Genomic DNA, 15033 nt, shown 5'->3' with positions numbered 1-15033 from the left:
AAACTCTGGGAGTTGGTGATGGACAGGGAAGCCTGGCATGCTGCAGTCCATGGGGTTGCAAAGAGTCAGACACGAGTGAGCAACTGAACAGCAGCAACAACATAAGGGGTCAAATAGTTTGCTTTTCACTAATATTACAAGCCCTAAAAGCACCTAGATTTCATTTTATGACACTTTGCTATATATCAGTTAATCACTAAGAAAGGATGGACATAAATACTTATGTTAAATCAATTATATTTAGATAGTAGTTCCTGAAGAAAAAAAATGTCTAGCTTTGAAATATCATTGTATATTTCCACCTTACTTCCCTGCAGAACTAGCAGAGTTGCCTTTGATACGGTTAGACTTTTCCTGCAACAAAATTACAACAATTCCTGTCTGTTATCGGAATCTCAGGCACCTGCAGATGATCACCCTAGATAACAATCCACTACAGTCTCCTCCTGCACAGGTAAACCACAGTTGATTTGAAGTATGTTATGAACTTTTTGGACAAAGGATGAAGTTTAAAAGTTGTAAGTTATATGTATTTACTTTTTGTCAGAAATTAAGTTCTTTTAAAATAAATTCACACTCACATGAATTCTTTAAAAGCCTTGAAGTAAATGATATGAGAGATAGGTAATGTTCCAAAAATGTTTTTCCTTTCACTAAATTGACTTTTTCACATTTGAAGGGTTCTTCCTTAAAGTTTTTTTTTTTCTAGTTAAATTTGAGTTATTTCTTTCTAGTAAAACTTAAATGAAGACAATGTGAATGCTAAAGACAACATACTCAGCTTACAGAATTAAAGATCATCAGTGTATTTCTCATGTCCATTGTCTTCGTACCTTTTTGTTTTCTAAAATCTTAAGTTCCTCATTGAGTCAGTTTGGTCATTTGTTTATTAGTGACTGAAATGAAACTACTTAATGAAGTTGTTATAAGGTAGCTTTACATACAGATTTCAGACATTCCACGATCTAAAAAGCTTTTTGTCTTATATTTTTCGCCATAGCTTTCCTTACTCTGCAGTTGACTCGGCCTTGTACAGGTGTCTAGTGGCAGCTGCTAAAGTGTTTGAGTGAACGTCATAACTACAGAAAGGCCTCATGTCCCTGAAGAGTTCATATGTTGATTTATAGGACAGAAATAAATAGGTGGCAACAGAACTATATATGACTTTAATATTTAATCATTTCCTGCTTTTCTTTCTTACAGGAAGTAGGATTGAAAACATAATTGTGCTTGATTGTTGCATTTCTCAAAACAAAAGTTGCCAGTAGAATCCATGGGGAGCAATGCTTTAAATCTCTGACTGTGCCTCACTAGTCAGTATAAGTTTACTTGGTATTCCAACAGTGTTTATAATCATGAATTATGTATATTATGTTACTGAAACTTACTAGTGACTAGAAAACAAAAACCTACATTTATATCACTTAAACACCTGAGGTAACAAATGATATAATGTGTTATAATGAGTTAATTTTTAATATTACCATACATACTTAATAGAAATACCTTCTATTTCCAATATACATTAAATAAAAAGCTGGTTGTGATTTAAAAGGCAGGGGCTCCTTCAGTTAAAAAAAAAAGTAAATTTAAAATTAAAAAAAATAAAAGGAGCAGAAGGAAAAAAGGTTCGGGTACACATATATTTCAGCTGAATAATAATTTGTTTCTATATGTTACTTTACTTAGATATGTATAAAAGGCAAAATCCACATATTTAAATACCTGAACATGCAGGCTTGTAAGATTGCTCCAGATCTGCCAGATTATGATAGGAGACCCATGGGTTTTGGCTCCTGGTGAGTATATTGTATTCTTTCATTTATTATTTTCCATCTCACAGAGAATCAAATAAATGGGACCCTTAAATTTGCCTGACAGTTTGTTTGACCAAAGCAAAATAACCTATTTTAACGTTATTTTTCTCAGAATGCTTATATTAAGTAAAAAATTGATTACATAGATGTGACCAAGTATAGTTCTAAGTCAGGGTTTCTTAACCTCAGCACTGTGGATATTTTGAAATAGATAATTATTTGTGGTGAGGAGCTGTCCCGTACACTGGAAGATACTCAACAGCTTCCCTGGCTTCTGTAGCACCTTCCCAATGTGACAAACAAAAGTGTCTCCAGTTATTACCAAGTATCCTGAGAGGTCCTCAGTTGAAAACTGATGGTCTCAAGTGACTTTAATACTAACTAACGTTGGCTCTCCTGTTAACTAACTCTGTAACTTAAGGCAACTCATTCAAACTTCCTGGGCTTCATTTTTCACAAAAGGAGTGAAGGGGTTGGATTTGATGACCATTAATGTCACTTTGGGATCTTATAAGCCTGTGAATCCCTCAGCTGCATACAGCATCAGACTTTTCAAAGGCATTTCCTTGGCATTCCCAACCATTGCAGCAGTCTTAAGTAGCAGGAATTAAATTCATAAGGTCTTTAAAGGCAAAATAGATATCTCAGTGAAGATGTAATAATATTAATAAACTTTACTCAAAAGAACCCTTTAGGCATTCTCTTAGAACTTGTCACATTTTACGTAAAAGCACAGTCCTGACCTTCTCAGTGTCCTAATTTAAAACAGATTAACAAACTTCTATTCTATTAGAGTTTCTAAAAGCAGACATATTAAAAATACAAAAATAATTCAAAGGAAAAAATAAAACCATAAAAAGCAGATGCATATTAACAAAATTAAAATTAGTGATAAATTCTGAAAGGGAGAAAGATTCCAAGTGAAAGAGACATAAGGGAGCTTTAAGGGTATTCATGTCTCTCCATACCTTAAAAGCTGTGTCAGTTATAGCTATTCTTTTATATGGTATTTCATAATTTTAATAAGGTTTTTAAAAACAATGAAGCTCTAGAAACATAGCAGTTTGACATCACCAGGCATATATGTAAAGTACCCTTCATATTTTAATAATATTTTAAGTTATTACTATATTTTAGCACTGTATAGTAATGGGTGCTACTTAAGAAAATGCTAAGATTTATCTTCTCAGTAAAGGGAAATACATATTATAATTTAAAATTTTTAAACTATATTTTTAGCTTTCTCTGCCTAAAGTCATCAGAAACAGCTTTGTAATGATATTTGGAGTTTTTTGGTCTGGCTGTTAGACTGCAGATTTGTATAGACTGAAGGACATTGGGAACACCAGCTTTAATCTAGTTGTTTTGATTTAGTATACTTACACAAGTACAGGGAGAAATGATGCATATGCATAAAAGATTCCTACCAGAACATCCTCAGTACTAGCACTTTTGACTCTGAGAGGACTAAAAGCAGGTATGTGGTATTAAGGAAGACAAAAAAGGTTTCGAAAAGATGGTGGAAAGGAGGGAGATTGGGTCTTCCAGTGTGCTGATCTAGGTCTCTCTTAGAGGAAGAATTTTGGCAGTGGGGAAGATATGAGGAAAGCCAGACCACTAACACCAAGAATTTTTTAAATTTTCTCCGTTATTTCCTTTTCATTTCTTTTTCCTCTTACCTCACTTCATTGCTTATAATATGGAACTCTTATTATCTCTAGAAGAAAGTTTCATTTTTCCTATTTAAATATTTCTAAAAGTTTCTATTCCTGTACTGTTAAAAAAAAATGTACAACAACAAAAAAAGTAGCTTTTAGAGGACTTCGCTGGTAGTCCAGGAGTTAGGACTCAGCTCTTCCACTGCTAGGGTTTGGGTTTGATCCCCCTTCTGGAAACCAAGATCCCACATGCCATGAGGTGCGGGCAAAAAAGTAAATAGTACTAATCTTTTTTTTTTTTTCAAGTTGTTTTTATTTTATATATACACTAATTTATTTTCTCCCTTGGAGTTAGTAACCATTGCAAAGGAAAAGTTTTCCTCTCCTAAAGTAGCAGAGTAGGAACATTAAGCTGCTGCTGTTGCCTTGAGATTTGTGTGTGAGAAGATGAATAGTGATTACTGGGTGTGTGTATGTGTAATGATTACAGGGCATACCTGAAGAAACCAAGGAGGAAACATCATTACCTGTTTGAGCAGTGAGCTTTGATTGAGGGCCACAGTGCTAGTTACAGAATCTTTTTCTCTCTGATTCTGTCCTTAGTTTTGAGGACTAAGAAGTCTTCACCTAATTTCTTTGAATATTGCAGTCTTCATTATTTTCCTTTTAAAAAACAAACATAAAAAATTCATGGGAAGAGATTTGTTTGCTAAGAGATATAAGGAGGCTTGAATCAATAGAGAAACTCTTCCTAAATGGGAAGTCTAGATAGCATAAACATATCATGTTTCTCAAAGGAATTAGTAATTACAGATCTAATATATTCCAATCCCTATATAATCCCTAATTATGCTCAATAGATTATCCTCTGCATTTTCTATTTTTCCAGAGTTATGTTACTGTATTTGTGATTATTTCAGAATATCCTATAAGTTTATATATATATCAGTATATATATTGTGTGTGTGTGTATATGTATATAAAAGAAAAATATTTCCTTCAGCTCCTCTTGCACCAACAAATGATACATTGTACTTTCATATCCTTTCTTACTAAGGTACAGATTAATAAGATTGCATTGTAGTTAGCAGTGCATTTATTCAGAATGCAGTCATGGAGTTAGATGGCCTTGGTTCTAGCTGTGAATCTCTGTACTGTTGGGCAGTTTTCTATTTATTTTTGGCTGCAACGGGTCTTTGTTGCTGCATGTGGACAGGGCTACTCTGTAGTTGGGCTGTGTGGGCTTCTCATTGCAGTGACTTCTTTTGTGGATCACAGGCTCCAAGTGCATGGGCTCAATAGTTGCAACTTGAGGGCTCTGGAGCATGAACTCAGTAGTTTGGTACATAGGCTTAGTTGCCTCAAGGCATGAGGAATCTTCCCAGACCAGGGATCAAACCCATGTCCCCTGCATTGGCAGGCATATTCTTAACCACTGAACCACACAGGATCTTCACTGCATCATGTGGGCTCAGTAGTGACCTTTGGGCTTAGTTGCTTCAAGACGTGGGATCTTAGATCCCTGACCAGGAATTGAACCTTAACCCCTGCATTGCGAGGTGGTTTCTTAACCAGTGGACCACCAAGCAAGTCCCTCAAATGCATTGCTCTTTCCTTGTACCTTAAGTTCTGATTCATTGTGACAGCATGACATAGTAACTTTTTTAAAGTTGCATACACAAACTATAAGAATACATGGAATACAAAATTGAATACCAGAAGAACACTACATGTTTTAAATTTGTACCATTGAAAGTTGTTTTTCAACCTAGGCCATCTTATTAAATAAAACGGTAACAGACCAATTTTTAACCTAGGTTTTGTCATGTTTTAGACTTCAAATTAAGCTAACTTTTTAAAACTATGTTTAAAGAACAAGCAAAAACTAAAGCTTTTATAGCTTTAGAAGAAAATATAGAAGAATATCTTTGTGACTTGGGGAATGCAAGGATTTCTGAGGACACAGAAAGTAATAACCATTAAAAAAGAAATGATAAGCTCAATTTAATGAAAATTAAAGCCATCTATTTATGAAAAGAAACTGTTTAGAAAATAGGCAAACCACAGACTGAGGGAAATGATTTGCAAAATACATATAAAACAATAGACTTACATCCAGACTGTATAAAGAATGTGCCAGTCGTGTTTGACTCTTTGCAAGCCCATGGGCTGTAACCCACCAGGCTCCTCTGTCCATGGGGATTCTCCAGGCAAGAACACTGGAGTGGGTTGCCATGCCCTCCTCCAGGGGATCTTCCCAACCCAGGGATCGAACCAGGGTCTCCTGCATTGCAGGTGGATTCTTTACCAGCTGAGCTACCAGGGAAGCCTGCAACTTAATGTAAAAAAGACAAACAACCCAACTGAAAACTGGACAAAAGGCTTGAATAAACTTTACAAAGAAAGATACATAATTGATTAGTAAGCACACAGAAAAGTGCTTAACATCATTAATCATCATTGAAATGCAAATTAAGTCACAGTGAGCTATCAGTGCATATCCACAGGAATAAAATTAAGACTAACAACACCAAACAGAAGGATGTGGAGCAACCAGTGCTCTCATGTTGCTTATGTAATGTAATTTGAGTTGTAAAAAAGTAAAATCAGAACATCCATTTTGGAAAGTTAGTTTGGCTGATGAAACTTTATTGAGATAAAATTTACCCATTTTAAGTGTCCAGTTTGGTGAGTTTTGGTAAATGGATATAGTCACAAAACTACCAACACAATCAAGATACGTATTTTCTTTTAATCACCCTCAGCCCCAGACAATCACTAGTCAGCTCTCTGTCATTTGCCTTTTCTAGAATTTCATAGAAATGAAATCAAATATCATATAGCATTTTGTCTGTGGCTCTTACTTAGCAAGCTTTTTTCAAGATTATTGATGTTGTATTTTTAAATAGGCCAAAGATTTCAACATACATTTCATAAAAGAAGATAAATAGTCAATAAGCACATTAAAATATTAAATATCACTAGTCATCAGAGAAATACAAATTAACATCACACTTTACACCCATCAGAATAATAACTAAAATTAATGACTGGCAGTACAGTGTTGGCAACTGGAACTCCAGTATATTGTTGTTGGGAATTTAAAATGATTCAGCTACTTTTGAAAACAGATTGGCATTTTTTTGTTTTTAAGTTAAACCTGCACTTACCATATAAATTCATTCGTCCAGGATGAATTCACTGACATGACAAGAATTTCACTGACATGGTGCCAAGTAGAAAAAGAGTACATACTCCGTTTTTGTGCATTCTTGAATAAGCAGAACTGTTGCAGGAAGGGGGACCCCTTCCGGGGCCAAAACTGGGCTCTTGTCTAACTCTTGGAAATGAATTGTCCGAGGAGACACATGTGCTGACAAAGCAAGAGATTTTATTGGAAAGGGCACCCGGGTGGAGAGCAGTAGGGTAAGGGAACCCAGGAGAACTGCTCTGCCGCAGGGCTCGCAGTCTTGGGTTTTATGGTGATGGGATTCATTTCCGGGTGGTCTTTGGCCAATCATTCTAATTCAGAGTCTTTCCTGGTGGCGCACACATCGCTCAGCCAAGATGGATGCTGGCGAGAGGGATTCTGGGAAGTGGACGGACTCGCGGTGTCTCCTTTCGACCTTTCCCAAACTTACAGTTGGTGGTGGCTTATTAGTTCCGTATTCCTTATCAAGATCTCCTGTCATAAAACAGCTCTTGCAAATGGTCACTATGGTGCCCGGCCAGGGTGGGTGGTTTCAGTGTGCTTCCCCTAACAGAACAAATTACCCCAAACTTATAGGTTTGAACAACACATATTAATCATTTTATGGTATAGGTCAGAAATCTAAATTTTGGTCTCATTGAGCTAAAATTAAGATGCTGGTGGTGCTCCATTCTTTTCTGTAGGTTCTGAATAGACTGTGTTTCCTTGCCTTTTTCAACTTCTAGAGGTTGTGTGCTTTCCTTGGTTCTTGTCCCTTCCTTTGTCTTTAAGCCAGCATTGTATCCTCCTCCTCTTTTTCCCTCTTTCACGTTCAAGAAACCTTGTGATTACATTGAGCCCATTCATACAATTCAGGATAATCTCCTTATTTTAAAGTACTCTTACTAGCATCCTGCCTTTTATCTCCAACCTTAATTCCCGTTTACAATGTAAAGTAACATATTTACAGGTTTCAGGGATTATATCTTTACATCTTTGAGAACAATTATTTGGCCTTCTATACTAATTTAAAGTTAAAAAAATTTGAATGGTAGTTGCTTCTTAGTTGATGAGGTGAGGGAAGTTGACTGGGAAGGATTGTGTGCTAATTTTCTGGTGAAGTAGAAATGTCCTATATCATGATAGGGGTGTATGTTACAAAGATGCATTCATTTGTCAAAGGTTTGTGTATTTCAGTGTGTATAAATTTTACCTTAAGAAAGAGAGTGCTATTAAAAACAATAATGGAGAGGTACGTTGGGAATGGCTAGAGGAATAGATGAAATAAGAGTGTTGATATTTTTGAAGGTAGATAATGAGGACATGAAAGTTCATTATTCTCTTCTACCTGATTTCTTTGAATTTGGAACTTTTTATACTAAAAAGTTAAAGGAGTACTCACTTCATTCTAAGCAATTAAGTCCCTAAATGCCATGAAAATACTTATTACTAAAATTGCATCTATTTCAAATGTTAATTTTTAAAGTATCAAACTTCACAATAAGAACTAAAGTTTCTTTTCGGCAGCCATGAAGAACTGTACTCAGGTCGTCCCTATGGAGCACTTGATTCAGGTTTTAACAGTGTGGACAGTGGTGATAAGAGATGGTCAGGGAATGAAGTAAGTATTTATTGTACATGCTGCAACTTCTGATTAAGAGGAAGTAAAATGATGAAAATGGAAAGTGTCTTAATTGGACTCAATTTCTTGTTACGTAAAATATAGAAAAGCCAAATGAGGGGTAAAACTCCCACATAGTCCTGTCACTCAGAAATGGTATTATGTTTCTTCATCGTCTTTTTAGCATATTGTGTTTTACATGTTTGTTATCTCATTGTCTCATGTAAATCATTTTATATCCTGGAAGATCTGAATGGGAACTGAGCCAGTTACATGGGAAACCTAAAATTTGAGTGCCTGGGTAATCTTGAGCAGAGATGGATAGAAGATCTGCTAGGTGAAAAATAGAACTATAGGCTGATGGGTAATAAGATAGGAACCTAATGAAGTTATCTACATGCTCAAGATAAATAAGTAACTTTCTCAGCTAATTATATCATTTTTCTCTTTTGTTCTAATTATTAGTATTATGTTTTCTCTCTTTTTAAATTACTAAAGTATAATACTTTAGCTATAAATTAGGTAAAATAATAAAAAGATTTTGTTAGCAAGACTGGTAGTATACCATTTTTAACATTGTTTTATTTGGAGTCTAAAGCAAATTAGTTTTAGAATACAGCCCATTTGTCATTTGAAATTGCTTGGCTATTTGTGTGTGGTTGGGTGTGTACATGATTGTGGCAATATCAAAAAAGATAATTTTTTTTGGCTCTGCTGGGTCTGTGTTGCTACTCTCAGGGTTTCTCTAGTTGCATCAAGCAGGGCCTACTCTCTAGAAGTGGTGTGCAGGCTTCTCATTGCAGTGGCTTCCCTTCTTGCTGGAGCACAGGCTTTAGGGCCCATGGGCTTGTGTAGTTCTGGCTCCCAGGCTCTAGAGCACAAGGTCAGTAGTTGTGGCACACAGGCTTAGTTACCTCACAGCGTGTGGGATCTTCCCAGATCAGAAATTGAGCTGGTGTCCCCTGCATTGCAAGACGGACTCATACCATTAAACCACCAGGGAAGCCCCATTTTAACCATTTTTAAGTGTGCATTTCAGTGGCGTTAAGTACATTCATATTGTTGAATAATATGCGCATCTTTCCAGATGCATCTCTGGAATTATTTTGCTCTTCTTTAAAAAATATAAATTCTGAGTTTATGCTATAAAGACCTTGTCTAAAATTTGAAGTGATTTAGTGTTTCTACTATTTTTTTAAGCCTACAGATGAATTTTCAGATCTGCCTCTTCGAGTAGCAGAAATTACTAAAGAACAAAGACTACGAAGAGAAAGCCAATACCAGGAGAATCACAGCAGTTTAGTAGTAACAAATGGTGGAGGTAAACATGATTCCTGACAACATCCAAAATCTTTTTTATCTCTGACTTTTTAAATGGCCTTTTCACATCCATTCCTTTTATTTATATATCTGTAACTTCTTCCATTCTTTTTTTAGAGACCTCCCTCCTCTTCTCATGTGATTAGAAAAAAAAAAGTTTTCTATTAGGATTAAATTTCAATTTCTCTATGTTTTCAGACTTGTAATTAAAATATAATGTTTTTCTCTTAATTTTATTTTGGGAGAGAACTTTACTAAGGACAGTTTAACTGGAATAGACATTTGCTAATCTTTTTTTTTTTTTTTTGTCTGTGCTGAGTGTTGGTTACTGTGTGAACTTTTTCTCTAGTTGCAGTGATCATACACTGCATTTTACACCGCAGTCTCCAGCTGCAGTGTGTGGGCTTTTTGTTGCACTGACCTCTCCTATAGCGGAGTGTGGGGCTCTAGGACGCTCAGACTTCAATAGTTGCAGCAAATGGGCTGGTAGTTGTGGCTCCGGGACTGTAGAGTACAGGCTCAATAGTTCTGGTGCACAGGCTTAGTTGCTCCACAGCATGTGGGAAATTCCTGGATCAGGGATCAAACTGGTGTCTCCTGCATTGACAGGCAGATTCTTTACCACTGAGCCATAGGGGAAGCCTGATCTTTGCTAATCTTGATTTAACCATGGTCTTCTTAGACGTATTCTCCTTTTTAAAGATTCTCTTTGTGATCATTGTATGACCTCTTTTAGAAATTCAGTGTATTTTTTATGTCTGCCTTGTCTTTCATCTGAAATTGTGCTCTTCAAGGGCATCTGAATCTTATTTATATGCTTCTCACCCCAGAGCATTTTGAGAAGCAAAAATTCCTCAAATGATTCCCTTCCATCCACAAACTGCTGCAACATACCTGCAATACTGACCTGTAAAAAATAGTTTTCTAAATAGGAAAATCTTTTATTTTAGCAATGGACAGTAGTTACAATAAGGGGAACAGTCATCAGTATCTATTTCTTTATCACCAAGCCTTTGCTCCTGTCTTTTCACTTTTATTTAGAGTTGATTGTCTTAGGTTTTCTGCCTAATTCTTCAAAGAGATATGATTAAACCCCAAACTTAAAACATCCAAAAAAATGAAGCAAAACCTAAAAGAAGATATACCCTTCAACATTAAAAAATTATTCTTTCTCTTTTTGTCTCACAGAGTCAAACTTGTTTAAAATAGTCAAGAGCTAGCCAAAGAAAAAAGAAATACTAGAGGTCTAAAGTCTACTAATTACTACCAATTACTGCATTCTTTATAGTGAATCAAGACTAGGGCTTTTCTTTAGCCTGTTCTTGTGAGTGACCATGTACTAAATGATAAAGGCTTATGTAATTTAAACTTATTCTTCCCACTTTCAGAATAGAAAACGTTAAGGAAAAGGAAAGAATGCAATTTAATGTTTTTTGTTGACTGTCTAACTTGAATTTTTTTTTTTGATGTGTGTGTGTGTGTGTGTGTTTGTGTCACGTGGACAGTGGAACATGATCTGGATCAGATTGACTATATTGACAGCTGTACTGCGGAGGAAGACGAGGACGAGGTGAGACCACACAAGGGCCTGGACTCGGACAGCCTCAGTTCGCAGTTTATGGCGTATATTGAACAACGGCGAATCTCTCATGAGGTAGTATCCACATTTAAACCTAAATTTGTTGCCATCCCCTAGTAAACACAATTTATGATAGTCTAAATTTCTGTCATATCAGTAATTTGTTGGTTTAGGCTCAATTATTTGTTTTATTATCTTTAGTTCCAATTTTTTTACTTTTTCAAACTATTTTTAAAATCAGACAGTAGTCTTAAGTAAAGTTGATATTTATTTTTCAAACAAAAAGACAGATTTCAGAATTTTAAAGAAGAGAAATCCTAAGAAAATGCAAAGGAATATGATGCTTTTTATTGTCATTCTTAATGCTTTTTTATTAACTGATAAATCATAGTTTGGTCAGTAATTAAGAATTGAACCAACGGCAGGTTTTTGGAGCAGCATACTAACGCAACCATAGAATTTTATGATGAGCTTAATTATCTTGGTGCTTCTATGCTACGTCACACAGAATATAAATTGCTTGCCATTAAGATTCCTGGGTGTCTGTTACAGTGAAGCATTGGGTTGCCTTAGAAAACAAATGAGCATTCAGCCCGCTGCGGAGTCTCTGCCAGTTCCCCAAGGGTCTCAAGTAGAAATAGCATTCTTCAGTGTATCTAGTCAGCATAATAAAATGGCTCCACTTCAGTGTGTGTGATGCTAATGTCTGGAGTTGGTCCCAGACTCTGAGCAGGGAGTATTTGAGAAACACTTGGGGCCTTTTTGAAGAATGATGTATTTAGTCTTTTAGAAATAGCGAATAGTCACTTCAAGTGGGACATGTTATAGAGTGTTATTATCATTCTTTTAAAAAAAAAAAAAAAAGCTTGGTTTTCCTATCTGAAGACTGGAACACAGTATTTTTTGTTGGTTCAAAAGACACTCTTGTATTTAAAGTTTGATAAATGCGTTATTCCCCCCACCCCATTTTTGAGGGGAATACATTCCAAGAGCACCAGTGGATGGATGGTACTGAGCTCTACATATACTGTTCTTTCCTATATATACACACCTATGATAAAGTTTAATTTATAAATCAGGCACAGTAAGAGATTAAGAATAATAACTAATAAATATTTGCAACAGTATACTGTAACAAAAATTATGTGAATTTGGATGTGTGCACACTCACACTGTCTCATTATCTCACTGCACAAATTTAATGCCTTTCCCATCTTAACTAAGCATTCATTTACACACACTGTGGGTGTGTAACATTTGCAGTTTGAAGTGCAATAGCAAAACTAGCATGAATGTCTCTTTCCTTCTTCACAACTTCACAGATGGAAGCTTTGTTCATACTATAGATCTTACCTTAGAATAGAATTTTTTTCTTTCCTTATTAATTCAAGAACTTTCACCTTTTCACTTCAACGAAGCATTTTACACCTTCTCTCAGGCATATCTGAATTACCACCATTACTACTTTTGTACTTGGGGCCATTATTAATAAAACAGGATTACTTGTACACAAGCACTGCTGTACTGTGACAATCTGATAATTGAGAGAAACTTAACTGAGCCAGCTACTAACTGACTAACGGGCAGGATACCCTGGTGAAAGGGATGATTCATAACCCAGGTGGGATGGAGTGGGACAGCTTGTGATTTACCACACTGCTTAGAACAGCATTCAGTATAAAACTTACAAATTGTTTGTTTCTGAAATTTTCCATATAATATTTTGGACCATGGTTGACTATGGGTGACTGACATCTCAAAAGATGAAACCATCCGATAACGTCCATTGCTATGAATCAAAGTCCTGCAGCCTACAGATAGCAATGTGTACAGGTGATTAATGAAACTGCTTGTGGTTCAGACTATAAGCATTTCTGCTAGAGCAAAGGGCATCTAGTTGGCAATAAAATTTAAGTTAACAACGCCCACATTATAATCTTAAAAGGAATCCTTTTTCTTTTCTTGTAGTCTTTCTCTTTGACTATTTTATGGTTAATTATCCTGTGTAGATGAGGTATTTCTAGTAAAAGTGAAAATGCCTGTTATACTGCTGGTAAAAAATTGTAATATCATTTCTTTAATCCATTATATTGGCTAATTTGTAATCTGTTTTTTGATTCCATCTACCTATTATGTATAGTAGTCTTTATGATTCTGTCATAAAGCTCTTTAGGACTTCTGTGTCATAAGGCTTTTGAAGCTTGGCATATATAAAAGTCTGCCTGCATATATAAAAGTCTGCCTGCAATGCGGGAGACCTGGGTTCAATTCCTGGGTCAGGAAGATGCCCTGGAGAAGGAAATGGCAATCCACTCCAATATTCTTGCCTGGAAAATCCCATAGACAGAGGAGTCTGGCGGCCTACAGTCCATGGGGTCGCAAGAGTTGGACACGACTTAGTGACTAAACCACCACCCATAAATAAAAATAAAGTGAAGCAGTATTATTTTAAATGGTTTAATAACCAGTGAAGAAATATTTTTTTATATTCTTGGATACTGCCTAAAAATGGGTTGTTAAAAACTATTTGAGATTTTAAATGCTCTGCTATTGTTTAAGTTTTATCATAATACCTGTCACATGCATAGAAATATTATTTTTAAATGGGGTATGGCTTATAGACTGTAACATATTTACTTTTTTAATTAAACTAATGTTGTATTCATTTTTGTCATGAAAATTTCATGTACCTCTTGCAGTAATTTTAGGTAAACACAGTATTGTAAAACCTGGGTGATAAGTCACTGATGGTAGCATACTAAGAGAGATTTCTGTTTACTTAAAAAGTCAAATTCACTAAAATTAGAATAAATATTCTCTCATCCAGATTCTAGAATTGTGTCTCATTTAGTATGATCCTTACGCCCACACTTTATAGGAATCAGCTTTAGCCCTTTGGAGTAATTCACCTAAGATTTTCTAGTTATGTGTGATATACCTGTTTCTTGGAGATAGACTGCAAATAGTTTTACAGTTGATATTTAGATTTTTAGGGGGAATAAGTTGGGTTTTTTTTCCCTTCTAGAATACCCATTTTGATGATTTTCTTTGGTGTTCAAGTAGGATTATTTTGTTTTTATAGATTCTCATTTGACAGATTACATGGTGTCTCTATCTTTGATTTATATTTTTCAGTATATAAGCCATATAACTTAAACCAGTTAAGTTTTCATCAGTAATTTTTTTAAATGACCTTTACCCTTCAGTTTATAAATGTGTGTTTTAGTCGTTCAGTCATGTTCAGCTCTTTGTGATCCCATGGACTGTAGCCTGCCAGGCTCCTCTGTCCGTGGAATTCTCCAGGCAAGAATACTGGAGTGGGTTGCCATTTCCTTCTTCAGGGGATCTTCCTGAGCCAGGGATTGAACCCGGATCTCCTGCATTGCAGGCAGATTCTTTACCATCTGCCACTGTTTCTCTTTTAATTAATACCATGGTGGTAGTGGTTGTTTAGTCACTAAGTTGTAGCCTGCCAGGCTCCTCTATCCATGGGATTTTCCAGACAAGAATACTGGAATGGGTTGACATTTCCTTCTCCAGGGAATCTCCCCCACCCCACAGATCAAACCTACATCTCCTACATTGCAGGTGGTCTCCTGCATTGCAGGCAGATTCTTTACCACAAGCCAGCAGGAAAGCCTTAATTAATACCATTGTGCTCGTGTTCAAGTCGCTTCAGTCATGTCCAACTCTTTGCGACCCTGTGGACTGTGCCCTCCCAAGCTCCTCTGTCAATGGGATTCTCCAGGCAAAATTACTGGAGTGGATTGCCATGCCCTTCTCCAGGTGATCTTCCCCATCCAAGGATTGAACCTGAGTCTCCTGCATCTTTTGCATCACAGGCAGAT

General features: G+C 36.0%; 1 protein-coding gene across 6 annotated transcripts in view; it reads left to right on the top strand.

Moving 5' to 3' along the window:
- LRCH3 (leucine rich repeats and calponin homology domain containing 3) overlaps window positions 1-15033 on the top strand; it is a 100029-nt gene that overhangs the window by 46008 nt on the left and 38988 nt on the right. For all 6 annotated transcript variants that reach the window (XM_065943044.1, XM_065943041.1, XM_065943043.1 and 3 more), the window contains exons 5-9: window positions 318-454; window positions 1690-1799; window positions 8193-8286; window positions 9487-9607; window positions 11112-11260. In XM_065943044.1, the coding sequence (XP_065799116.1) occupies window positions 318-454; window positions 1690-1799; window positions 8193-8286; window positions 9487-9607; window positions 11112-11260 (611 nt within the window). The remainder of the gene's footprint in view (window positions 1-317; window positions 455-1689; window positions 1800-8192; window positions 8287-9486; window positions 9608-11111; window positions 11261-15033) is intronic.

Source organism: Muntiacus reevesi, chromosome 8 (assembly GCF_963930625.1).
Source record: "Muntiacus reevesi chromosome 8, mMunRee1.1, whole genome shotgun sequence".
Lineage (NCBI taxonomy): Eukaryota > Metazoa > Chordata > Mammalia > Artiodactyla > Cervidae > Muntiacus > Muntiacus reevesi.
The sequence above is the reverse complement of the archived record's forward strand: the minus strand, read 5'-3'. Positions and strand labels throughout refer to the sequence as shown.